Raw genomic sequence first — 27938 nt, 5'->3', positions numbered from 1 at the left:
AGAGATATGGAGAGAGTGGGCAGCCTTGTCTTGTCTCTGATTTCAGTGGGATTGATTTAAGTTTCTCTCCATTGAGTTTGATGTTGGCTATAGGCTTGCTGTATATTGCCTTTACTTTCTTTAGGTATGTGCCTTGTATCCCTGATCTCTCCAAGACTTTAAACATAAATGGGTGTTGGACTTTGTCAAATGCTTTTTCAGCATCTAAGGAGATGATCATGTGGTTTTTCTCCTTCATTTTGTTTATGTGGTGGATTACATTGATGGATTTCAGTATGTTGAACCACCCTTGCATGCCTGGAATGAAGCCTACTTGGTCATGGTGGATGATATCTTTGATGTGTTCTTGGATTCGGTTTGCAAGTATTTTATTGAGTATTTTTGCGTCAATGTTCATAAGAGAGATAGGTCTGAAGTTCTCTTTTTTTGTTGGGTCTTTGTGTGGTTTAGGTATCAAAGTGACTGTGGCTTCATAGAATGAGTTTGGTAATGTTCCTTCTATTTCTATTTTATGGAATAGTTTGAGGAGAATTGGTGTTAGTACTTCTTTGAAGGTCTTGTAGAATTCTGCGCTGAAGCCATCTGGTCCAGGGCTTTTTTTGGAGGGGAGACTGTTAATGACTGCTTCAATTTCCTTGGGAGATATAGGGCTATTCAGTCTTTCTACCTGATCTTGACTTAATTTTGGTAGATGGAATCTGTCAAGAAAGTTATTCATTTCTTTTAGATTTTCAAATTTTGTGCCATATAGGCTTTTGTAGTATGACCTAATAATCATTTGGATTTCCTCAGTGTCTGTAGTTATGTCCCCATTTTCCTTTCTGATTTTGCTGATATTTATGGTTTCTCTCTGCTTTTTAGTTAGTTTGGCTAAGGGTTTGTCTATCTTGTTGATTTTCTCAAAGAACCAGCTTTTTGTTTCATTGATTCTTTGGATAATTTTATTTGTTTCTAATTGATTGATTTCTGCCCTTACTTTGATTATTTCCAGCCTTCTTCTCCTCTTGGGTGTATCTGCTTCTTTTTTTTCTAGGTTTTTCAGTTGGGCCATTAAGTTGTTTGTATGTGATGTTACGGATTTCTTCTTGTAGGCACTTAGTGCTATAAATTTTCCTCTGAGCACTGCTTTCAATGTGTCCCATAAATTTGGGTATGTTGTGCCTTCATTTTCATCGAATTCTAGAAAGTCTTTAATTTCTTTCTTTATTTCTTCCTTGACCCAGCTGTCATTTAGTAGTAAGTTGTTCAGTTTCCATGTGCGTGTCGGCTTTTTGTGTTTTCTGTTGTTGTTGATGTCCAGCTTTAGTCCATGGTGGTCAGATAGTATACAAGGGATTATTTCAATCCTTTTGTATCTGTTGAGGCTTGCTTTGTGACCAACTATATGGTCTATTTTGGAGAAGGTTCCATGTGGTGCTGAAAAGAAGGTGTACTCTTTTGAGTTTGGGTGAAAAGATCTGTAGACGTCTATTAGGTCCATTTGATTTAGGGATTCTGTGAGTGCTTTTATTTCCCTATTTGGTGTCTGTCTGGTTGATCTGTCCCTTGATGAGAGTGGGATGTTGAAGTCTCCCACTATTAAGGTATTAGGATCAATGTATGATTTAAGCTTTATATTGTTTCATTTACGAATGTAGGTGCTCTTGTATTTGGGGCATAGATATTCAAAATTGTGATGTCCTCTTGTTGGATTTTTCCTTTGATGAGAATATAGTGGCCCTCCTTATCTTTTTTGATTAACTTGGGTTGAAAGTCTATTTTATTAGATATTAGGATGGCTACTCCAGCTTGTTTTCTGGAACCATTTGCTTGAAAAACATTTTTCCAGCCCTTTACTCTGAGGTAGTGTTTATCTTTGTTGCATAGGTGTGTTTCTTGGATGCAACAGAATGTTGGGTCTTGTTTCCGTAACCATTCTGTTAGCCTGTGTCTTTTTATTGGTGAGTTGAGTCCATTAATATTGATAGATAATATTGACCAATGCATGTTAGTTCCTTTTGTAATGGAGTCGATGATCTTACCTTGTTTCATTGCTTGTTTTCTTTTCATTTTTGTTGGGATATTATCTGTATGCCCTGTTTTCTTGGGTGAATTCGTTTTCGTTGGATAGGAGTTTTCCTTCTAGTATCTTCTGTATGGTTGGTTTGCTGTATAGATATTGTGTAAATTTAGCTTTGTCATGGAATATTTTGTTTTCTCCATCTATGTTGATTGAAATCTTTGCAGGGTATAGTAGTCTGGGTTGACATTTGTGATCTCTTAGAGTCTCCATGATGCTTGCCCAGGCCCTTCTGGCTTTCATAGTTTCTGATGAGAAGTCTGGTGTGATTCTGATAGGTCTACCTTCATATGTTACTTGGCCTTTTTCCCTTGCTGCTTTTAATATCTTTTCTTTGTTCTGTAGATTTAGTGTTTTGACTATGATGTGACGTGATGTGTTTCTTTTCTGGTCTAGTCTATTTGGTGTTCTGTAGGCCTCTTGTATATTTATGGACATCTCTTTCTTTAAGTTGGGAAAATTTTCTTCTATGATTTTCTTGAAAATATTTTCTGGACTTTGGAGCCTGGAGTCTTCTTTTTCATCAATTCCTATTATTCTTAGATTTTGTCTTTTCATTGCATCCTTGATTTCTTGGATATTTTGTGATTGGAACTTTTCTGATTTTATTTTTTCTTTGAGAGAAGTATCAATTTCTGCAAGTGTGTCTTCAACTCCAGAGATTCTCTCTTCCATCTCTTGTATTCTGTTGGTGATGCTTACTTTTGTGGTTCCTGATCTTTTCTCCAAGTTCTCCAGCTCAAGAGTTTTCTCATTTTGTGTTTTCTTTATTGATTCTAATTCTGTTTTCATGCCTTGCACCATTTCTTTCATGTGTTTGAATTTGGATTCCTGTCTCTCTACGATGGACTCTATTTCTTTGTTCATTTCCTTTTTATATGCCACTAATTTTTTCTCTACTTGTGCCTCTATTTGTTTGGCTATGTTTGCCTGTGTTTCTTTAAGGGATTTGTCTATTTCTTCTTTCTTTACCTCCAATTGACTGGCCAACTCTTTGAAAGATTTGTTCATTTCCTCCTTATAAGCCTCAAATAATTGAGCAAGCATGGCTTTAAGGTCATTTTCCTGTGCTTCTGATGAATTGGAGTATCCATCGATTTTGGGGTTTGCTGGTGAAGCCATGATGTCCTGATTTATGTTGGAAGTGTTCTTTTGCCTACCCCTGGCCATTGGCTTATCTGAGACCTTCCCTGTTTGTTTTTGGATTCTGCCGATCAGACTGGTACTGTCTCTCTCTCAAGTCTGGAGAATTCTTCAGGAAGTTGAGAGAGGTCCCGTGTCCTTAGCGTGTGCTGAGGACTAGCTGTACCTGTGGGAGGAAAGTATGCAGGCGCAAACAGAGGCAAATGCAAGCGTACGTACGTGCGTGCGTGTGTGTGTGTGTGTGTGTGTGTGTGTGTGTGTAAGTGGGCGTGGGCATGTGTCTCGAGGGACAGAGTGATAGCTAATGTTGAACCCTTGAGTGTGTGGGAGGGGCTCTGCAATGTATATGTCGCAGGCGCTAGTGATGATCGCAGCGCAATTTCTGGCATTAACTGCCTTAACTCCTCAATTAGACCCACAGAGCAGGAACTTCAATGTCCCAAGTGCCCCTCTGTTTCCCAAAGTGGGTATATGGGTGGGAGGGGGTTCGATGCCTGGCTTCTGTTTTAGAAGGACCCAGGATCAGTGGAGCTGCAGATTCTCAAGGGTACACTCACTTACAGGCAGGTCATTTGGCAGAGATTGGGGTGTCTGGGCTCTCTGCTCTCTGGTTTGGCCCTGCTTCTTTGATGTGCTCCGCCAGTTCTGTGCTGCTGTCACTGCCAGGTTATGAGGTCTTGCTGCAGCTGGAGATTTCAGGGTGGTCACGTCAGTAGGAATCGGGGTAACCAGGCTTTCTGTTCTCTGGTTTGGCCCTGGTTAGTCTTAAACTGGAGGGCTGCTGTGCCCCACCAGCTCAGTGCTGCTCCGCCGCCAGGTTAGAAAGTCCCGCTGTAACTGGAGACTGGGTTGCTAGTCCAGATGCTTTCTGGGAAGTCCTGGGGTCTCTTTACTCTGTTCTCCAAGCTTCGGAGGCCCAGCGCCTGGTGTGTCTAGCTTGTATGGCGTTTCTGTCTGGTTTTGGTGAGTATGTAGCTTATTCTCTGTCACTGTGGGATTGGGCGGGCCGTACCAGCAGTGATGGCGCTCCTGTGGAGCTAGTATGGCATCTAGCAGACTCACGCCGTGGGAGGATGGTGCAGCCGCCGCGCGAATCTGGGGCTCCAAGACACAGTACTGCTGGCCTTTGCCGATAAAGGGCTTGGGGCTCCGCCTCAATGGCTGCAGGCCCCAGGGAGTTAGGTCTGCTCTGAGAAAGGTGAGTCCGCTGTGCTGAGGAGGAGGGAGGTCTGGGGGAGGGGAGTGCCGAGAGATCAAAGGATCATTTCTCACCTTCCCCAAACAAGTCCCTGGGTGACCCGAGACCAAGGTTTTCACCTCCTTCGATGTTCCCTGTTGTTTAGAAAGTCTCTCCGTTGTTTCCCTGGCTTCAGAAGTCCTTCCACTCATCAACTCAGAACTTTATCTCTTCCACAGCTTGGAAACTGTGTGTGCTAGTCGCCATCTTGGCTCCTTGGTTCTACTTCTTATCCCTCTATGCCCATATTGTCACATTTTCCTTACTGCTTTCAAGCCCGTAATCTTGGACCCTCATCTGATCATCATAGCTGAAATATAATTAACTACAAACTAGACTTTTCCCCTTTTCTGATCCCATAAGATTCTTTCGTAGCTCATAGGTATCTAGAGAATAAAATCCAAATCTTTCATATGAAAATATAAATTTCTCATACCACAGTTGCTACCACTCTGCTCTCAGGAGTTCTCATCCACCAACTTTCTTTCTCATGTAATACATCACCCTGAGAACTAGTTTCAGTTTCATGGTCAAGACTTGGTCTATCCCTCCAGGCTTTTTCATAGGCTATTATTTCCCATCTCTATACTGTTGATCTAGTCAACTCTGAATTTTTGCATATCATTCAAGTTATAAACTGATCCCAGCCAAAAGTGAGGAACTTCCAATTTCCCACAACAGTCACTCACTGAGAGCTAACATTGAGTATGTTTTTCATGAAGTTTGGGTTGTAAATATTTTTCTTTTCTTTACTATATCTCGCAATAATTTAAAACATGTTATTCTTGTATTTCTATTCTCAGAGGTTAATATCCACAAATCCAATACATAAATGCTTTTCTAAGAGGCTAAAATTGGGATGTGGAATTTTATTGGATATGGCCAGCTGAGGTATGAATGTGCTGAAGAAAGCTCAGCTCCTCCTTGCATATGAGGCACACCTCAGACCAACTCTGAGACCTACAGTTGAAAGACAGATTTGACAAGTTGTAGATTGTAAGTCTTCCTAGAGAGGTGAGGGATTTAGGGTAGATCTCTGCTTTCAAGACCACCTGGTCAGCATTACCAAAGCACTGTGAGCTTATTGAGAAAATACCTTTTACTTCTTTTTTAATTTAATTTTTATTTTTATATTAATTACAGTTTATTTACTTTGTATCCCAACTGTAGCTCCCTCCTTCATTCCCTCCCAGTCCCAAACTCTCTCCTTCATCTCCTCCCTGCCCCTCTCTAAGTCCACTGATAGGAGAGGTCCTCCCCCCCTTCCATCTGACCCTAGCTTATCAGGTCTCATCAGGACTGACTACAATGTCCTCTTCTGTGGCCTAGCAAGGCTGCTACTGCCTCCGTAGGGGGAGGGGAGGTCAAAGAACCAGCCATTGAGTTCATGTCAAAAATTGTCCCTGTTCCCCTTACTAAGGAACCCACTTGAATACTGAGCTGCCAAGCAGCTCAGTCCAAGCAGGGGTTCTAGGTTATATCCATGCATGGTCTTTGGTTGGAGAATCAGTCTCAAAAAAGACCAGATATATTTGGTCCTCGTGGAGCTCCTGTCCTCTCCAAGTCATACTAACTCCCCCTTCTTTCATATGATTCCTTGCACTCTGCCCAAGGTTTGGTTATGAGTCTCAGCATCTCTATCTGTAATAGGCAGAACCTGGAAACAACCCAGATGTCACTCAATGGAGGAATGGATACAGAAATTGTGGTACTTTTACACAATGGAATATTACTCAGCAATTACAAACAAGAAAATCATGAAATTTACAGGCAAATGGTGGGATCTAGAAAAGATCATCCTGAGTGAGGTATCCCAGAAGCAGAAAGACACATAAGGTATATACTCACTTATAAGTGGATACTAGACCTATAACATAGAATAAACATACTAAAATCTGTACACATATAGAAGCTAAACAAGAAGGAAGATCAAACAAGAAGGAGGGAAGATCAATCCTCACTTAGAAAGACAAATGGGATGGACATTGGAAATAGGAGAAAACAAGAAACAGGAGAGGAGCCTACCACAGAGGGCCTCTGAAAGACTCTACCTAGTAGTGTATCAAACCTTTTACTTCTTCACTGAGTCTTCTTCACCAAAATAAGAAATTAAAATTGTACCAGAACTCATTCATTGGTTCTTTTAAACTCCCTGTGAAAAAATTTGAGGAAGAAAGGAGCCTTGGTAGAATATATACAGTGATCTAAACTGTGTAACGACATACATTTTCAAGTAGACAGTTTCTCACCCAATACAGAAATAAAGGCTAGAGGTCCCCAGAGTACGGCTCTTTGAATGTCATCATCTAATTCTCTCTTTTTCCTTTCTTATTAATTTATTCTTTCCTAATTTGATATATACATGTATATTTTCTACACATACATGCTCCAATGCCCTCTCATCCACCCTCCCACTGAACCTCCTTTTCCCTAACAATTTCCCTTCTCACTTTCATGTTTCATATCCTCTTGCTCTCTCTGAGCAGTGAGCTAAGTAGGTTGCCTGTATGGGTGGGGGATTATTTACTGGAGTATGGACAAGTAAATACTGGCTACACTATTGAAGAAACTGACTCCCCTTCCTAATTTTCTTTTCTTTAAGTCCCTTGAAGTCTGATTCTTCTTTCCTAAGAAGAATCACCAAATAAACACATATAAAGTTTTGCTACCCAAGCATTCCTAACTTTCTTTTAATTAATGTGATATAACTTTGGCCTTGACCCTAATGAAAGAGACAGAACTATAATCCTCTCCCTAAAATTCACATGTCATACTCCTTAGCCTAAGATATTCTTCATAGTATCTAATTAAATTCTATTGTGGCAACCCAATGTTATATTACAGTGTGTAATGTAACACTCACAATTAACTCTAAGATCAAAAGCACACTCTTTTTAATTTATTTTTTATTTTTCATTAATTACAATTTATTCACTTTCTATCTCACCTGTAGCCCTTTCCCTTGTCCCCTCCCAGTCCCCACTCTCCCTCTCTCATCTCCTCCCATGCCCCTCTCCCAGTGCACTGATAGGGGAGGTCCTCTTCCCCTTCCCTCTGACCCTAGCCTATCAGGTCTCCTCAGGACTGGCTGCAATGTCCTCCTCTGTGGCCTGGTAAGGCTGCACCTCCAGCAGTGGGAGTGATCAGGGAACAGGGGCTGTCTCTGACATGAACTGGTGGCTAACTCTTTGATAAGAACACTCTTTGGAGCAGCATTCACAAATACGCACAAATACGTTCAAATAGTATGGAATCATCTCCATCTCCCAGGAGCCCCCAGCACTCCTTTGTCTCAATTGTTCATTTTAATTGTGAAAATATAGGCCAAGTTTGAAAAACACAGCTCTGGTGATCTATTACTTGAAGTCTTTGCATTAATTTCCAATAACTCTCTAAACAAATGCCAAGGCAGACACTCTTACTCCTATTAAATTACCGTTAATGAAGTAAGCAGCTCCCTAATTTAAAACACCAGATTTAAAATGTTACCTTTGGCTAATGCTGCATCCTAGGCACCTTGCTGGGTTCCTACCTGCCTTGAACTCAGTATCTAATGGATGAAGATTATACACATGTTAATCCATTTCTGTCTGAACCTCCTTATTAAAAAACTAATGTTATTTCCATGATTACCAACTTCCTTAAGTGTTTTGCCTCTAATTGCCTCCTCATTTGAGATTTTAGCTACTCTGACATTTCACTCAGTGTCTGTCTTTCTCATGACAATAGTAAAAATGTTCACCTACTCTTAAGAAATATCAAATGCAAAGTGTTATACCAGATTTTCCATTATGATAAACGGCCTAGAATTAGTGAGTATTAAAGAAAAACAACAAAAAAATTCCACAAATCTTTCCTTGTCATCCCATGACAACTCCCATTTTCTACATGTTTGCCATGAAAGGTAAAGTCAGTTGTGACACGCCCAAGATGTCTTTCTAGCCTTAAATACTACCATTTGCTTCATTGTTGACACAAGCATCATTGCTGTCCTTTGGATACAGTTTCCTGGGACAGCAACCATCTCAGAGACCTTAACCTGTTCTGCCATCTACTTGGAATGCTTGTTCAAATAGCCACTTGGGTCTTCCACTTTTCAAACCTTCCGTCAAATATGCAAATGTGCTCAGAACTTTCCATTTCCCATCCTTTTTCCCCACTATGACCTAACACCATCATCTGAAATGCTATTTATTTTGCTACTTTTTATTTTTGTTGCCTCTCATATAAGAGATAGGATCTGGTTTAACTTTGTCACTCAGATGTACTGTCTTTCATATATTTTGTTTCCTCGAAGAAGCAGTAATTTAAGTACTGTGGAAAAGGGCCTTTGCAGAAATACCTGAATCTGCCAATTTGCTGACTCTCAGAGAGCTCCAATTAGTTGGCTCTAATGTTGTAACTATCTCATTCCTTAAAAGCACTTGATAATAAGCAGAAAAGTCAGTTCGAGACACAGCAATGGGGGAAAACAGGAAAGATGAGACAGAGGGGACGAAGGGGACAGAGAGGATCAGACACAAGGAGGCTGTGGTATGCCCCTGATCTCTCCGACTGGTGAGACAATGGGATGAGGAAAACCATCATCCTAATGGAAGTAGCAAAGACTCTGGTAGCAGACTCCCTAGTTCTATGGTCTCTAAGATCCAGAAGATACTATTTTAAATGAGCTTAGAAATGGATTCTCCCCAGACTCATCACAAGGAACCACAGCCCTCTGTGGTTTTGAAAATATGATGCCCACTCTTGATTCTTCATTAACAAAACCCAAACAACAGATACCAACAGATACCACAGCCACCTGTGCTGATCGTACAACCTACATATAATTAATGGGCAGTGTATTAACTCACTTCAACTTCTTTTAACTCACTATGGCAGCAACAGACAACTAATACAACCTAACAGAGTACAGCCCTGAGGCCAGAAATTCTTATTTGTTTGATTTTGTTTTTTCGGTGTCTTTACCTGGAACTTAGAATAACACTTTACAACAGTAAATGATAAAGCATTTTGGAATTAATATTTATTTACCATGTGTATTTGTCTCCATGAAATCTATACCTCAAACAAAAGTAAATGAAATGTTTACCCAAAGATATATTGGAAACTGGTATTAAAATGAAAGAACTGAATTGATCTGAAAATTCTTTATTATGGAATTTGTATCTCCTCAAGTTCCATGAAGCAAGATTCAGGAAGCAATCAAATATTGAGGTGGTATTTTTCTAAGATGCAGGATGGAACTTATCAGCAAGTGATAAAGTCAATTCATGAGGCTGATTTTGGAATGAAGAAGGGAAAAGAGGAAAGGAAGAAGTGAGTAGGAAAAAGAAGGAGAAAGATTAAAAGGTAAGAAAGAAAGACAACTAAAATATCAGAGTATAACTTTAACTTCAGTGTGGCACATACAAATGTGTATGTGTGCGGTGTGTAATGGGTCACAAGATAAGATATATTTCTTACTGTAGGTAATAAAATTTATAAGCCACAGCCCTAAAGGTCATTTGGCTTTGTTCTGTGGACTTGAGTGCAATTTAGACCCTGACTGGTAGTGAAATGAAGACAAATGGATGGGGCTGTGCTGGATAAGAGCGAGCAGATCAAGAAAGAACTACCTGGCTCTAGATGACTTATATTTGCCAGGCAGAATGAGTGCTGGGAGGAAGGAAGGCATACACACTGTGCTGCCGTCAAGCAATGGATAAACCTTTATCCTTTTGCTATGCTCTCCCTTTGCATTGAGTCTGGAATAGCATGCTCGTCCCCTGTTTAGATCTACCAACACTCCATCTTGATATCAAATCCAGCTTGATCTGGAAGGGCAATTTGAGGCTTCCATCAGCAAAAGTCACAAGAAGCTATTTCCCCCCTTCTCAAAAACGGTCTTATCTGTCTTCAGAGATTAGCCATGTATTCATGCCATATTCATTTAGCTGTGGAGGAAGTGATGAATGCCCTTGAAATATACAGCCAGAGAACTTGAAACTGAATCTAGTTTGATATCTTCATGCCTTTGTAGATGACAGAGCTAAAGCAAAGGTCATTGCTGGTCTATTATTTTAATAGCATTAGTCTTGGCACTATTTGCCCTTGAGCCCAATGTTTCTTGCAGGATGCTGCAAACAATATTCATTTCCCTGTCTCAAGTGCATGCACCCTTTGTGAACAAAACTTATTCTTGTATTTCTGTTTTGTCCGTATTGTCTATTGTGGTTGGCTAAGAAGAACAGGGTTGGGGTCAGTAACAGCTAAGCCAATGCTGTACTTGCTTTGTGTTTAAATTATGAGTACTATAACTATGTAATCTTCGCAGGATTTCTTAACATCTGCTCACCTTCACTGTATCACATTTTAAAAGTTAATTTAGTTTAAAGATATATTAAAAATTATAGAATTCATATCTAACTAAGGTATTTTGAGTATTTGTATAACCAGCTAAAAATTGTGCCCAAAGTCTTTATCTTCTACATAGAAAAACTGGTTAGACTTTGCATACACAATTCCCAAGATAATACTTCAATGATAACATAAAGTCACTTTTAAAGTAAGTTTCTGTCATATTTTCCTTAGGTAGGAGTCAGACCTAAGAGCCATTGGCCCCAGCATGCTGGAGTGTGATGGCCGTGCCAGCAGATAAGACATGGAAATTCTAAAGCAGTCATGAGCGCCTTAGATCTTCCACAAGAAAATCATATCAAAACATTAAAAGAAATGAAGCATAGTCTGTTTTTTTACTGATGATCCAACAGTGTTAAAGATATTTTCTCATATCTTACAAGCTCTGCAGCACCTTTCCCCCCTGCTATTTTGTATTGTATAATTAGCATATAATTATGTGCATTTTTACACTGGAGAGACTATTCTTTTATTAATGACTCTAAAAAAAGTTCCTCACTATTTATCTTTGAAAGTGAGTTTAAAATGAGCTCATATGACTTTTTCTTTCTTTTTAACTTAAATATTAAAAGTGATGCAAGAGATAGTTTTATATGCCATAGGCACTCCTAAATTTTTCTTCTTAAGCATGAGAGGGAAGAAAGGGCTTCGGAAACAGATGTTGTATCTTCTATCTTCTTCAGACTTCAGAGTTTTAGGGTTTAAGAACAAAAATCTGATGTTGCCTAAAAGGCTATCTCCTTCTTGTCTTCTCTCCTTCGTGGGAAAGAAAATAGGTGAGAATAACAGCAAAGCTCTCTGGGTGGAGTAAAGACAGAAGCAGGGCATAAGTCACATTTGTGGTAAGGGTAATGGGGTTCCAAATTAGTTGAGTAACCTCACCTAGCCCTGATTTCTAGTCAGTTCCAGGAGATACCATTTCTCTCTGCTGAGTCCTTGAATGCCTCATTGCTGGTTTTGGCTGACTGCCTTCCTTGCACTGTGAGACTTACCTGAACATTCCAGATTGGATATTGGCAATTATAAGGAAGGGTTTACATTACTGAGAATTTTAATCATATCTCCAGCCATTTTGCTTGCAGTAAAATTCTCATATGACTACCACATATTGCCTCAGAAAGGCAAATAGCCTCGGGCTGAGATCAGCTCCCAAGCTACTTTGTAACCTTTCCCCGCTCCTCTTCTAGGCATTCTTTTGTGTCCAGAATCTGCAAACCAGAAATGATGGTTTCACAGGACTCAGGCTGACCCATCTGTCCTATTCAAAACGGTAAGTGGACAATGGTAGCAATGAAAAAAATAATTACTTGGGATTCTTAACAATATTATATCTGCTTATGCTCAGTAGATATCACACCTGCCCAACACTCACTCTCCGTTGGGTTCCAACCTATTTAAAGGATGTTTTTTTTCCTTTCCTCACTTTTAAAAAATATTTCAGTGAAAAACCATAAAGGTGACAACATTAGAAACTTTTACTTTTTTATGGCAGTAAAATATTTGACCAAATTATTTTGGGAATTCAACAAACATTTATTTGTTTATTTATTTATTTCTTTATTGCAATTTTGACTAGCCAGGTATACTATTATAGCATTCAGTTAATTGAAAAAAATCTGAATGTGTCCATGTTTTACAAGTTTGTCTTTTAATTAGGGTCAGAGAGATGGCTCAGTGCTTAAGAATGTCCACTGTTCTTACTAAGAACCTGAGTTGATGACCTTACATCCAAATTGGGATGTAACTCCATCTCCAGGTAATCTGATGTCCTCTTGTAGCCTTTTCCGGTATCTATGCTATGTTCTCAAACCAACAGGAAGACATACATGCATGTACATAAAGAAAATTTTAAATTATTAAAATGTGAGAAAACTTTTAAAATATATTTTTAAACAATTAAGAATAAAATGTTTCATAAAAATAACAAAAATAAATAATTTTCTTTGATAATTCAAGAAGTTCTTTCTTTAAGGTCATTTTTATCTTCTCCCTTACTGACTATTCTCTTTCTAAAATGAGAATTCTAGCCTCAGAGTCACTAGAAATCTTGGAAGCAATTTAATCCAAGAACTACAACTGTATTAATCCAAGACAGATAATGGAAATTCACCTCTCCCTTGGGCACTGGGCAGATGTTAAACACTGATAAACACTGTTAAAGTCACTGCTAGACTTAAAATAAGCTCACTAAGTCTTACTGTGAGCCTGGCTTGTGATGCCCAGTCAGAAGAGACGGTGGAAGCCTTGACCACTCTAACTCCCTAATTTGCAGCTGTTGGGCTCCTTTTTTTTGCTGCCCTGGCTGCCTGGAGCAACAGAACTGTTGGCCAACAGCCAGCTGGACTTCCCTTCTGCCAGTGTCAGTACCAGCTGTTGGACTAATCCTCAAATGCTTTAAGAAAACTACATGATAACCACAGATCATTTCCCTGGCCCTAGAGACACAGTCAGTGTGGTTTGAAATGATCCCTATCAGACTTTGTACTGTCACAAGCTTCAAGGTACTCTAGATGACCCTCCAACCACTTAATTAGCAGAGGAGGACTCCGCTCTTGACCTGTCAAGGGATTCATATGACTGATGTTAAGAGACAAGGTTGTAATTGGTCTAGAATATAAGCATCAGTGGCTGTGATTGATCCAACACACCTATTGGGGAGCTACATGAGCATGCTTCCTAGGCTTACTTACTGAATTGGATGAATTGGATGAAACAATGCCCTGAGCCTCCTGCCCTGGTGTTACATCATGCTTAATATGAGGTTTTTCTTGAGTAGTCTTGTCTACTTTCAGTAGTGAAGGTTGAGCTGGTAACAACAGAAGTGGAAGAGCAACAGTAAGAAGGTGCAGCACAGAAACGGCAGGCAGTTCAGGTGGCAATTGAGTTGTGTAAAGAGGAATACAGATATTTGTCTGACAGCTGGGAGAGCAGTTTGGGAGCATCAGTGGCAGAAAGATGGAAGGGAGAGAGGGGGATGTGGAAGAGGAGGGAGGGGATAAGGGAGAGAGAAGGAGAAACTAGAGAGGATAAAAGGCCACAAAGACACAGAGAAGAGAAACGCAAGTCCAGCTGGAGAACCGCAAGCAGTTGGCTGCTGTTTGTGCCTGCTCCCACCTGCCTACTGCCACAACTTGTGGCTGCAAACTATAGACACAGCAAAGTCTACCAGCACCTCGCATTAGAACTTCCTGTCTGGCCACAGTTTTCTAGCCCATGACAACCACATATCCCTCAACCTGATGGTGGGTGACAGTGCATTGTATGAGGACACCATTACCAGGTCCTTAGCACAGAAAATAAAAGAAAATCAGAAAATGTTGCCCAATGGCATGTAGTGCCATACGACTAAAGCAAGCTATAGGGTCTACATGTGGTGTTTATGCTCGGGACCACGTATTCTTTCATCCTCCTTGTTTTTATATGTTGGAGTACTTTGTATGTAGGTGAAGCTCAGCTTTAATTTTGGATTATTGAGAATATGGCCAACAGCGAAAGAGTGGGCACCATTAGAAAATAATTTCTGAGATTTCAACAGTGTTGTCCTGACCTTTTCGTTTCAATGATCCAGAAAGTTAAATATATCCTTAAAGGTCTGCTTCATATGGAAAGAACTATAGAAAAATTTTTATCATTATCACTTAAGACCATGTTAAATCATATGTTAAGTTAGAGGTACAGATTAAGTGATCAATTTTGAGAATCAGACTGTGTGGATGAATCTTGTTCCTGGGATTAATTACGGTTATGACCTTGTGAAGTCACTTATCATTGTAAAGTATTGGTTTACTCATCGCTAAAATGGTGATTAAAATATCATCTTCATGGGGCTATTAAGCGGAGTAAATTAGATAATGTATTTAAAGTACCTTGTTCAGTGTGCAGCATATGTTTATGGGTCCTATAAATGTCAGCTTCCCCTTGTCCACTAAAGTGATGAAAACACACAATGGCTAGAGCCATCTCATGCTTGTTACTTCCTTATTTTGGCAATGTGCTTCAGAATCTCAAATCTTAAGTAAATTCTCATTAAACTTAATCTTAATAGGAATAGTACAAGGAGAAAATAATTTCATGCTAATAAATACCTTACAAGAACATTTATATTAGAAAACCATTTTAACCCATCAGAATGAATTATAATGTTTGCTAGCACATTGAAAATTATATTATTCTAACTAACTTATCATGCACTTGGTATATTTTTGGAAATATTTACTTAAATTTAACCAACAAATTAGAGTGAAGAATAACTGACATAAAAGAAAGTATGATTTTATCTGTGCTATTTAAAACATAGCCATGTTTGTATGTGTTTACTGCCAATGCATGGATGACATTACTTAGCAGGTTAGTATGTGCTGGGGTGACAGCACGAAAATAATCACTTGGAAATATGCAGAAAAAAATTTAAAACTTTCATTTCAAATGAATATCATTATCTAGTTTGGTGTCATGCTTTCAAAAACATCCTTATACCATTAGTTTGTTTCATCATTCAATTATCCAAATTTAACCAACTGCCAACTTTCCTCCAAAGCAATTTGAAAAGAATAAAATACTCAGCAATTAAAAGCAAGGAAATTTGCAGGCAAATGGTGGGATCTAGAAAAGATAATTCTGAGTGAGGTATCCAAGAAGGAGAAAGACATATATGGTATATACTCACTTATATAAACCTATAAGATATGATAAACATACTGAAATCTATACACCTAAAGAAGATAAACAAGAAAGAGGCCCTTGGGTAAGATGATCAATCCTCACTTAGAAAGACAAATGGGCTGGACACTGGATGTAGGAGAAAACAAGTAATAGGACAGGAGCCTACCACAGAGGGCCTCTGAAAGACTCTACCTAGCAGTGTATCAATGCAGATACTGAGACTCACAACCAAACCTTTGCCAGACTGCAGGGAATAATACGAAAGAAGGGGGAGTTAGTATGACGTGGAGAGGACAGGAGCTCCACAAGGACCAAATATATCTGGGCACAGGGGTCTTTTATGAGACTGTTTCTCCAACCAAGGACCATGTATGGATATAACCTAGAACCCCTGCTCAGATGTAGCTCATGGTAGCTCAGTATCCAAGTGGGTACCTGAGTAAGGGGAACAGGGACAATTTCTGACATGATCTCAATGGCTGGCTCTTTGATCCCCCTCCCCCGAAGGAGGAGCAGCCCTGCTAGGCCACAGAGGAGGACTTTGCAGCCAGTCCTGAAGATACCTGATAAACCAGGGTCAGATGAAAGGGAAGGAGGTCCTCCCCTATCAGTGGACTTGGAAAGGGGCAGAGAAGAGATGAGGGAGAGAGGGTGAGATTTGGGAGGGAGTGAGGGGATACAGCTGGGATACAAAGTTAATAAACTGTAACTAATATTAAATAAATAAATGAATAAATATATTCATTTAAAAAAGAATAAAATATTAACTTTTAATTATGTGTAACTTTTGCTCATATAATAATAATATTTTTAAAAGGAATTCCAGTCCAGAAAATTCTTGTAGTCAATAGGGAAATTAAAAATAATATGACTTCTCACTTCTCTCTGAACTTCCAGAGAAGTTCTTGAAAACAGAAGTGTACCTGTCCTGAGCATTGTTTTTCATTGATCCTGGAATTCTCAATTGCATTTTTTTATTTCTCATTACAACAATTGTAACCCTTAACCCTTAGGAAACTACTTAATGACCCAAGATCCAGGAAGATCAAAACAATTGCTTTCACAAAACAGAAAGAACCCAAGCTGTAAATAGTCATAAAGCCATATGTAAAGTAATCAGTCTTTTTGAGATTGTACTCCGAAAACTACCCAGCTGAAGAACAGGGATGGCAGCAAGTTGCCTGCCAGTTAAAATGTGTCCTGGGGCACTTGCGGTAGAGATATTCATGCTACCTGCAGTATCTTGTGAAGAAGCAGGATTCATCAATCAGAAAACATGGAGGTGGATGGTATTGGCAGGAAATGATATTATGAAATTAAAAAAAATGTGCTATGAATAAATGAATTAATGAGAAATTCACATTATATAAAACTATACTCTCTTATTCTGCGAACTCCATTGAAAGTAGCACAGTGCATGTCCTGTTCTCCACTAATGCAGAGGCCTGTTCCATCCCACGCTGGCCGTTCACTTACCCTCGTTGTTTTCACTTTATTTCCAGATGAACAGCTCCATCCTTTCCGATCTGGAAGGACTTTACACTCCTCTCCCTCCAGACATGGCTGCATGTGGCACCACCATTTTTGTTCCACTATGGATGCTACAAGGAGAGAGAAAAATTAGCTCAGTGTTTCTGTCTGGGACTCAAGGAACAAAACTGACTCATTTAACCATTATACTTTGTATTTTTTGTATTTTCAAGAACTTTTCATGTGTGTGTGTGTGTGTGTGTGTGTGTGTGTGTGTGTTTCCAGACAGGGTGTCTGTATAGCCCCATCCATCCTGGAATTCTTTGTAGACCAGGTTGGCCTCAAACTTACGGAAATCCATCTGCCTGCCTCTGCCTCCTGAGTGTTGGATTAAAGGTGTGGGCCACTACACCAGGCTACTCCACCAAAATAAGAACTAACTAATATTAATGTGTCTAACTGCTCAACAGGAGGTGATAACTATACTCACAATGTTGAAGGATGCTGTAAGTGAAAGCACCAACTTCATTAGACTAATATATGGAAAACCCTACATTGATTTATATAGATACATAATAAAATATACCCATACCCATATGAATCACTATTTTAAAGTCAATAAAATGCTCCCTATGAAAAGCTGAAAATCAGGAGTGTTAGTAGACTTAATATATTTTTCTCTTTTATTGTAAACAGTAATTTCTTCACAAGGAACAGGTCATGTAACAAATTTACTGTTTCTTATGCAACAATTGCTAGCCTCATACAAAGATTTCTAATGTACTATAATAATATGGACAAAGAAATGAATATTTATATCCATCTCCATTGAAATCATTTTATGTGAGTCTTATCTTCATGTACATGGTGTTGACTTTCTTCTCATAATCTTAGCATACATCACTTAACCATCTATAGCCATCTTGCATTTCCCAGGAAATTTATGTATCTACTACCTACCAGTAAGTCTATATTTCATGGCAACAATACCAGGAGCACATTGACTGACTGGCACCTCGTTATAATGCTTTTTATATCAGAACTATGTGAGATACGATTAACTCTAGCTAGAGGTACTCATGTCACAAAAAAAGCCCCCAAATAGCTTCCTTTGGTTCCCTTGGAGTGACCCCTTCAGACAGCACTATAGTGGGGTTCCAATTCCAACTAAGCAATTCCGAGGAGCAAGGGAAGAAGTCGCACCATCCACACAAGACGGAGCAGCGCGCGTGGTGCCGGCCACCTGCCCGGGGAAGCAGGAGCACTTGACCGTTTGGGAGCGTTCTTCTATCTTGTTCTTATTACAGCACCTGTGCAGCGCCACCACCTCGCAAGTCCCCGTTCTAACATGGTGAGCTGTGCAAACAGAAAGGAGAGACGAAACAACATTGAGAAAGCTTTGGACATTTCCTCTTTTTTAATTAGAAACACATCAAATATAGCTCTATAGTGGATCTGCCATGCATGGAGCCAGAAATACAATGATATTGACTCCTTAATGCAGATTTGATTTCTTTTCTAAATGTGCTGAGACCACTTCTGTCAGTAAATGCTTGGCGAAGCAGGAACAATTAGTGACAACATTAGAATGAGCTGTTGAGGGAGTCTGAAATACACAGGCAATCTGTGGCACCAGAAAAACATATTTATTTGAGTATTTCACACCTTTCTGTTCAATGTGTTAATCAATCACAAGAACATAGACCCCTGGGTGTGGTGCCAGTGCAGTGGGCTTACTGAGGCCAGGCACATACTCACAGCAGGGTGAGGTAACAGTTGCGCCCCTCTTCAGCAGAGAGGGTGAGGCTTAGGCAAGGGACAGTCTCGTAGGATGCAATGACAGTGTGTGAGCACTGCAGTCTTGGAATTTTCTGCCCAGTTTCCCTGGAAATAACCTAACGGGAAGAGCCTAAAAGCACCACTGGGTTCCTAGATGTCTCAGCCAATGTCGGGACCACAATCATTCCTCTTTCCATTTCGCCTAAGGAGACAACTGCCACCAAATGGCAATGACTGCAGGCAGAACGTGGGCGGATTAGATCTGGACGCCAGCCGCTGGGAGAGCCAGACTCATGAGCTGCCAGGCTCCCGTGACGATTTTTCTAACCTCAGAGTAAGAAGACACTGAGCTTCAGGGATGATTCAAAACTCTGACTCTCATGACATCCTTTGCAGGGACTCTAGTTTGTCTACATCAGTATTGTTTCCCTCCCACATTTCTTCTTCAGCATCTTGTCCTTACCATAGAATGATAAATCACAAATATTTCATCTCCTAAGGTAAAAAGCAGCTTTAAAAAGTAAGCATCTATTGAAAGTGGTTTTGAAGATCTTTTTAATGTAACAATAAAACAGAGATTTAAATAGATAAGTAGGAATTTTGGCATGGTTGAATGTTGTAAACACTGTGAACCTCCTTTCTCCACAAATAAGACCAGCACATCATGCATTTATATTAATTAGCCTGTTAGAGGTAAGCAACGGAGTTGGCAGGAATTCAGGTTTGGTAGCTTGCTTAAGCTTTTCTGAGGGAGAAAATCTTATATAGCATAACTTCTTATCCTTCTATATGCAACCAAAAAACTGAGGTGACATACAACTTTAAAACGTAGTTCTCAGAACAGTCAAGAGACAGGTGCCATCTCCAATGCCACAGATGTTTGTGTCACTATGGAAACCAGTGGGAGATGCTCTCTATGTATGATTCAATTGCATGTAGTTAAACAGCAGCTAAAATCAATAAGACCTAGACTTCTGAACCCACCCTCTCATGCTCTATAAAGTCAAGCATGAGTCACTTGCTCTTAACTTCCCTAGCGTACCACATTTTATGTTATTATATACAAGTTGTGTTGCTTGCTGCACTGTACTTGGTGACAGTTAGAAGGAGTGAATAGCATGTATCACAAATTGCTCTGAGTACTGGGGACATAATGAATAAAACAGGGCAAAGTCTTTTCCTGTCCTCAGAGAGCGTATACTGCTGGGGAGAAAACAAATACTAAGCACCCAGGTAAATTATGAAGTAAGTAAATATTTGAAGGAAAGAAATCCAGTGGGGAGATATGGTTGGAGTAAAACTGAGCAGGGAGGAATTCACATCTAAATTTGAAAGTTTCAGGGCATTCTCTACTGTGGATGTAATGTGATTGACAAGCTGAATTACGAGGAAGAAGCATCCTTTATGAAGATCTAGGGTAGCAACGGGGACAAAGAAATGAAAGGCAGTGGCCTGTTTCTGAAACTGGGAAATGTTCCTCTGTGCTAATAATATGGCCAGGGTGGATGGGGGTGGATAAACAAGGGAGAAGTGGGAAAAATGTGTCAGATATGTGGGGCCTGTGTGATGTCTAATCAAGAGATTGGTTTCTTTCTTTAGAAGGGAAAGTCTTTGGATAGGATAGCCATTTTCTCTGCTCAGGCAACTCAGTGGTGACTGAGGTAAAGAAGGTGAGATTGTGTGGAGATCAGGGACAAAGTGGCTACAGGAGAGTCAGTGCTAAGAGGTTGGAGTAGATGAGTGATTGTACCAGAGATGAAGGAAACTAGGTGAGGGACGTTTCAGTAGAGAACTTGATCATGAGCTGAGCAATTAGAAGCTGATGCTCTGCTGGGCAATGGTGGTGCATGGCTTTAATCCCAGCACTCAGGAGACAGAAAAAGAGATCTCTGGGTTCAAGGCCATCCTGGTCTATAGGGAGAATTCCAGAAGAGCTAGGGCTACACAGAAAAACCCTGTCTCAACACACACACACACAAATTTTTTTTTAATGTTAATGGTCTAATAGAGAAGCCTTGGCAGGAGTCAGGTGGAGTTCATAGAACAATAGAACAATCATGGTTACAGTTAAAATGAGAGAACTATTTATGAAGTGGAGCTTGGAGGAAAAGGTTAGGCTGCAAACACAAACCTGAGAGCCTCAGTCTGCAGCTTGTATGGAAAGCCAGAAACTGTAAAGAATATTGTGGGGATGAGACTCACACAGAGGAGAAGGGAATGAGCACTAAATATGGATACAGAGTGTGGAAGGCAGGGGGAGGAGGGGTAGATGATGAGGAAAAGGAAAAACACATAGAACAAAAGTACTACAAAGCAAGGAATAAAATGTACCTGAAAGGAGGGATTGATCAGTGCTGTCAAACCTTCTGAAGATCCAATTAAATGAAAAGAAGTAATTGTCCATTTAGAAAGTAATATACCCTGAATCACTAAGGCAATCCCAAGCAAAGATAATAAATCTTTGACAAAGACATCACGAACTCGTGAAGGAAACGGCAGTTCCTTCAATAAATGGTGTTGTGACACCTGAATACTCAAAGGAATAAAATTAGACCCTTTCCTTAAACTACATAGACAAAGCAACACAAAAAGACTTAAATGCAGGATCTGGAACTGCAAAAGTCTTAGAGTAAAACCTAAGGGGGGGAGGAATGTCTATGACATTGGTCTGAGCAGTATTTGATTTTTAGAGAAAAGTTAAAAATCACAGACAACAAAAAAAAAAAAAAAGAAAAAAAGAAGCATGATAAAAAACTAAAAACCATGTGGCAAAAGACAATCAAAACAGGAAAAGCTCGTAGAATAGGCTAATGTTACATAAAAGATAATAGCAATAATAAAAAGTAATAAGTGAAAAGGCTAATAATAATAAATGACTAATATGCAAAATATTAAGGAGCCTAAACAACTCAAAAAGAAGAAATCAATTAGCCAAATTTAAAACAGACAAGTTAAGAGAACATAGACTTATAAAGAGAAAATGTGGAAATGGCTAATGGGTATACAGAAAATGCTCGATATCTTTAATTACTACTGTGATGTAAGTCAAAACTTCAATAAGAGGTCATCCTCCCCATGTAGAACAGTTATTGCCAAAGCAAGTGCTGAAGGGCATTGGCATGTGGAAGAGAGGAGCTGCTTGTTTCCTGTCACTGGGGTGTAAATGTTCCTAGCCATTATAAACAGTATGAAGGAACCTCAGAACCAAAAACTAATGTATGTAGACATTGAATATAAGGGTATATTCAAAAAGAATGAAGTTCATATATTGATGAAAACTCTGTGCTCCTGGGTTCACAGTAGCTTTATCTACAGTAGCCAAGAAATGGAATGTGTGATGGACACTAAGTGTCCATCAGTGAGTAAACAAATAAAGAAAATACATGATATTACATATATATGTGGACACTCTTTGGGATATATATAAAAATGCAGTCCTGCAAGCATTTCTACAACACAGATGAAACTCCAGAACATCTTTAAGGAAGCCAGCCAGGCAGAAAAGGGCAGGTACCATATGATCCATTAATATGTATGACAGGAAAAAAATCCACTCAGAGGAGGAGGATGGTGGTTGCTCGGTACTAAAGCTCAAGAAATGAGTAATGTTTGTCAAAGGTTACAAAACTTAAGTTAGAGGAATGAGTCAGAGATTCTGTTATACATCATGCTGATTACAGTTAATATGTATTGTGTTCTTAAAAGTGTCAATGATAATACATTTTAAGTTTGATTTCACAAAAAGTACACAAGAAAATCAATGTGTTAATTGATTCAAGGCAGCAATTATAAAATATGCTTATTTTAAATATCACAATGTACAAGACAAATGCAGGCAATTGTGTCAATTAAGGTTAAAAGAACAAGTGTAGTAAATTATCAATTGAAATCACAGTAGACCGATTCAAATCTAACTTCTAAATCTAGCTTCTTTTTGTAGCTGATTTTTTGTTTTGTTTTGTTTGTTTTTTTCGAGACAGGGTTTCTCTGTGTAGCCTTCATTGTTCTGGACTCACTTTGTAGACCAGTCTGGCCTCAAACTCACAGAGATCCTTCTGCCGCAGCCTTCAGAGTGCTGGGACTAAAGTCATGAGCGCCACACCTGGCTCTGTAGCTGTTTCATCTGAAGCAAGTTTTCTGATATCTCCAGATAACAGTTTTCTCCATCTACATTAGGACTGTTATCTACAAGGTTAGTTTAAGGATGAAGTGAGGTAACATGCAGAACATGTTTAGAACATTGTTGGTCCAATAGTACATATTTCTATTCGTCATCTATTATCATTCTGACAAAGATAATAGTCAAGTATTGACTGCTTGGCTTAGGCACACATCATGTGCCTAAAGGTGGGGGAATAAAAGCACACAGTAAGTACAGTAGAGAGTAAGTATGCATAAAGCAAAGCATGTTAGAAGTAAATACAGTAGAGAATAGGAGGTAAGACTGTAGAGGGAATAATAAAAAAATCTCTTTTAAAACGGTTGTTTGTGAAGGGAGAAGAGGAAAGAGCAATAGCTAGAAAGACTGTGAAACCAACAGAATTTTACAAATGAATGGTAAAAACAAAACAAAATAGAAAAAAAAAAACACCACTCTTTTTTGCTGGCCTGACTATTAAGAAGGGAGAAAAATGACAGTTACAAGAGGGAAATGGGCAATTGAAAAAGAATCTCTCAAGAAGGAAGGGAGATATGGGGTACTCAGGAGGAGTCACATCAATGTGATATGGAGATGTGATCCACATTAGCAAGACTGAAGATAAGAGGTGTGGGTGCAAAGATGGGTAGGGGTGAGCAGATTGAGCAATGTGAAGCTGAGCTACTTGAATACATGATTTCATCTATTCCTCCTATGAAGTTAGAAACCTTTTTTTTTTTTTTGAGAAGAAAAGGGATATATGAAGCAGATATCTACAGAGGAAGAAATAGGAATTCTGTGGGGATTTAGTTTATATATGTGGTGAAATAAAAAATACCAGAGTTTTCAGACTAGGTGGGGTATAAAGTCTGTGTGATTGTAGATTATTTGGGACACTGGCATAATTCTGATAATTATTTAGGAAAACAGAGACGCACACAGCCACTAAAGTGTACATTTCCTCTGATGTTTCTCCCAGGAAGGCAGCACCATTTCCTCACACAGGAATTCTGCTATCTCTCACATGAAAAGTCTCTTCTTTGGGGAAGAAGAGAGAAGTGGAAATGTGTTATCCTTTTTGTGGGTGGGATCTGGCCACGTAGAGAAGGCAAACTTTTGAGGATGGGTGTTCGCAATAGCTAGAGGGGCTGAGACTGCTACGAACCAACGTTCTGGAAGGGAAAGCATGAGGTAGTAGTATCACATAGCGTTTAGTTTGAAGGTTTATGAGGGGCATCTGTCTAGAGAAGGGGAGGAAGAAAAGAGGAATTAAGCAGAGGACCTTGGAGTATACCGTGGCTCTTTCAGGGTGGTCAGTAATGGTGAATGGACTTAGCTTAGTCACAGGGAAAACTGATCCTGCGGATTTGTGAGACAAGTCTTGAAATGTTCTCAGTCAGGGCATTAAAGGTTAGCCAGTAAGTCATGGTAGCAGCAGGTTGTGTGGGCCATGTGTGGAGAGGCCATGCTTGTAAGACTAGAGACATGAATAAGCGTGGGAAGGTCATCAGAAGCGTTGGCACTTTTAAAGTCAGGCTCTGGGGCTCTTTGAACTTAGAGCAGTACTGCCTATGAGAGCTCTCCTTTACCTATGCTATTGCTAGAGTAGTCAAGGACACTTAGTGTGAGCTCTGCCATTTAGGCTGTAAGAGTTGGAAGATGTTAGACAGAAAAATCCAGTCACCAGAATCAAGATCTATGGAGAACTGGAGATGGAGGTGAGGTTTATGAAAATACTATGAGCAAAAGAATGTAGAGTGTGGCCAGTTAAATATAAGGAGGGCTAGGAGTCCAGAAAGGGGAGAAAAAAAAAAGCAATAGAGAGGAAGGGTGTATGGTGTTCGATCTGACAAACATTAATTCAAAGTAGGAAAGGTTAAGTAGCTTCTGGGCAGAGCCCATCAACAAAGGAGGACAACAGTCAGAAGAGCTGGCCAAGAAAGTTTGAGTTTAATCATCAGCCAAGCTGCTGAAGAAAACTGTTGGCTTGTGCTGTGTTTCCTGAGGACTGAGTCTTTAGAGAAATGGAAATGAGTATTCAATATCTAAGGAGGTAGTCAGGTGTTGAGTACCTTAGAAATGAAGCCATGTCTATTATTAGATGGTAGAGAGGAAGATTTGAGATAAAAGGTTATGAATTCCTCTTCTGCCCACTCATACCTGCTGGTGAAAGCTTCTCTCTAACCTGGGAACATGTCCACAGTGGGTGAAAAAATGTCATTCTGCTATTCTGGCCCTAGACAATGTCTTGGGTTTGGTAGGTAGAAGAAGGAAGTGATTGGAGAGTTCTTTAGTGGGAGACCTAAGAGCAATAATGAATTGAGAGATGATACTGTGGAGAGCCTGTGGCAAAACAGGAGCATACCTGTACGTCCTAAGTAAAATGAGCAGTGGTTGGTATTCCACAAGACACTGGTTGTTTATGGTAAAAGAGGGCTTGCTGTATGCCAGAAAGAGAAATAAGATCATTACTGAATATATACCAAAAATCACAGGCTGACATGAGAGAAAGGTGAAGAGGATAAGAGAGTTAACAGAGGAGACAGGCACTAAGTCAGTGAAATCAGGAGAGAAGGAATTATTTATGGTGAGTTTAGAACTACCTGGTTAGCCAGGATGTTGGGTGGAGTGTTTTTGTTTGTTTGTTTTTTTATTTTTGTTTGTTTGTTTGTTTGTTTGTTTTGGCTCTCTCATCCAAAATACCTGAATGATCTCTACCTTGGATGGATGGCAGTTTCCATAAATAGCAGGAAGAAATCCTGATCAATTCTGTAAATTAATATACTGGGGTGCCTCAAAGACTTGAAAAGACTCTGTCTTGCCAAGGTAGGGCTTATTGGTGGGAGATTTGCTATGCACATATGCAATTAGTGCAGATGTTAACTCTTTTGTTGTGTGCTAGCATTAGGGCCCAGGTAAGGGTGATGAACTCTGCCTGTTGTAAGGTAGTGTGTCAAAAGGGGAGAAACTGTGCTTCTAGGGTATGGCTATCTATGACAATGGCATAGCCTGCAGTTAGATGAGGCTCCTTAAAGAAGTTCATAACAATTTAGCAGCTAGAAGCCTCAGCATGTTGAGTTTCTGATAGTTGGCTAAAAGAGGGTATCAGAGGATCAGTATTGATGTAGGAATAGGGATCCTCTGGAAAACTAAAATCTACAGGAATGAGCATGGCTAGACTGACACATTTACAGCATTGGAAGGTAACTAAGGGATTTTGTATGAACTGTTTATGTATCTATTAAAAATACTAGAGAGGAAAGGGGGAAGAGAGAGGTAGAGAAATAAGAAAGAATAGGATAAAGAAATGAAGCTAATTAAAAAGAAGAGAATGGTGAGTTAAGGAAGTTATGAAAAATGGAAACATTAACAGGTTGACAGAGTTTGGGAGCTTCTATCATTTAGAGGAAACTATCTCCATAGAACTGACAAAGGAGACCAAAATTATGTCATGAGAGCAGTTGGAATGAGGTGCAGGTTTTGGAGGGATCTAAGAGTTCTACTATAGCAGTAGTCAAAAGGACCTCTTTAGTCTAGAAAAGGAGAGCTCAGTTGGTTAGAAAGGGTCCAGGGACTCTGTAGAGGAACCATGAATACCTTGGTAAAGGAGATGTTTCTAAGACATTGAAATGAAGATCCAGATATAAAAATGACCCATATGCTCCACAAGGAGAGAAGGTCCTGTTTAGTTTGGGGAAGAGCTATGTCCTGGATCAGAGTGCTTAACTTTGAAGTATGCCACAGAGAGGGCTAGGGTGAGGCCAAAGCAAGTGTTTTGGGAGGAGGACATTTGGGAGTAAGAAGAAAACACTCTGTATCCTTGGTTAGCCAGAAAGTTAAAGTAGGATGGTGTGTTAAAGAGAAAGGCCATCAGAGTGGCCCTAAAGAAAGGTCATCTCCATATCGAAAGAGTAAGGGTAGGGCACAGCAGGTCCCTAGCAAAGGGCCTGAAGAAGTGAAGGGTATAAAAAGATCCCTGGGAAAGGACTGGTCAGACCTGCCTGGCTGGGAATTTAAGTGCCAAGTGAAGCAGAAAAGACTTGGAAAGCTGAGGCCAGAGAAATAGTAAAGAAAGTGTTTTTGAGATTCAAGACTGAGAAATGAGAGGTAAAAGGGCAAAGGTGGGACAGGATGTAGAAGTGTTGAAGACTACCACTTGAATGAGAATTACAGCTTAATTGATCAGGCATGGGTCCTTTATTAGGCATTTAGAGCTGTTTATATTTTTTTGACTGCTAGAATTAAAATACATTAAAGAAGGTTTTTGAGTTTTCCCTCTAATTTTGAAAGTCAAATATATTACCCTTGGGACAGCAGTGGCCAAGGTCCAGGGAAATATTGCAGCCAGGTTTGCTGTGGTAGAAAATTACACAATCTAACTTAAAGGAACTTTTTCAATCTAGAGTCCACAGTTTGTGGGGAGACCTGCTTTGATGACTAGTTTCGTGCCAACTTGATATAGGCTATAGTATTTTAGGAATATGAGTTTTTTATTGAGAAAATGTCTCTATAATACTGAACCCTAGGCAAGCCTGTAGGGGATTTTCTTAATTAGTGATTAATGTAGGAGACCGAAGCACATGATCAGTGGTATCATTCCTGAGCTAGGTGCAATAAAAAACGGAAGCTGAGAAAGCCCTGAGAAGCAAGCTTGTAAGTAGCACTGCTCTATGGCCTCTGATCAGTTCCTGCCTCCAGGTCCCTGCAGTGACTTCCCTGGATGTTATTAGCTGAAATAAACCCTTTCTTCTTCAAGCTAAATGTCATCATGGAGTTTTACTACAGCAATAGATAACTTAACCAAGATAAGGGCCAAAGTGTCTAGACATTTTAGAGGATGCTCTTGGCTGACAGGAAAGGTTAGGAGTACTTTTTCCTCAGATAGACGCAGCTCAAAAGGATGGAGTGGAGGGGTGTCACCATCAGTGACCCTGCTAAGTGAGGATCAAGTAAAGAGAGAGACAGAGATCTAAAGGAAGGTGGATTCACAGTATGATTGGGGGTAATTCTCCACCTAGAACTGAGTTTCCTGAGGAGTCTACATGGAGGAG

At 39.7% G+C, this 27938-nt stretch overlaps 1 protein-coding gene across 1 annotated transcript in view; it reads right to left on the bottom strand.

The window, feature by feature from the left end:
* Tafa2 (TAFA chemokine like family member 2) overlaps positions 1-27938 on the bottom strand; it is a 501221-nt gene that overhangs the window by 26039 nt on the left and 447244 nt on the right. The window contains exons 3-4 of the mRNA XM_055612064.1: positions 18174-18326; positions 16977-17101 (exon numbers count right to left, since the gene is read on the bottom strand). Of these exons, the coding sequence (XP_055468039.1) occupies positions 16977-17101; positions 18174-18326 (278 nt within the window). The remainder of the gene's footprint in view (positions 1-16976; positions 17102-18173; positions 18327-27938) is intronic.

This window comes from Psammomys obesus, unplaced genomic scaffold (genome assembly GCF_907164565.1).
Source record: "Psammomys obesus unplaced genomic scaffold, mPsaObe1.curated_primary_1811, whole genome shotgun sequence".
Taxonomy (NCBI): domain Eukaryota; kingdom Metazoa; phylum Chordata; class Mammalia; order Rodentia; family Muridae; genus Psammomys; species Psammomys obesus.
Note: the sequence above shows the minus strand (reverse complement) of the source record. Positions and strands in the feature narration are given on the sequence as shown.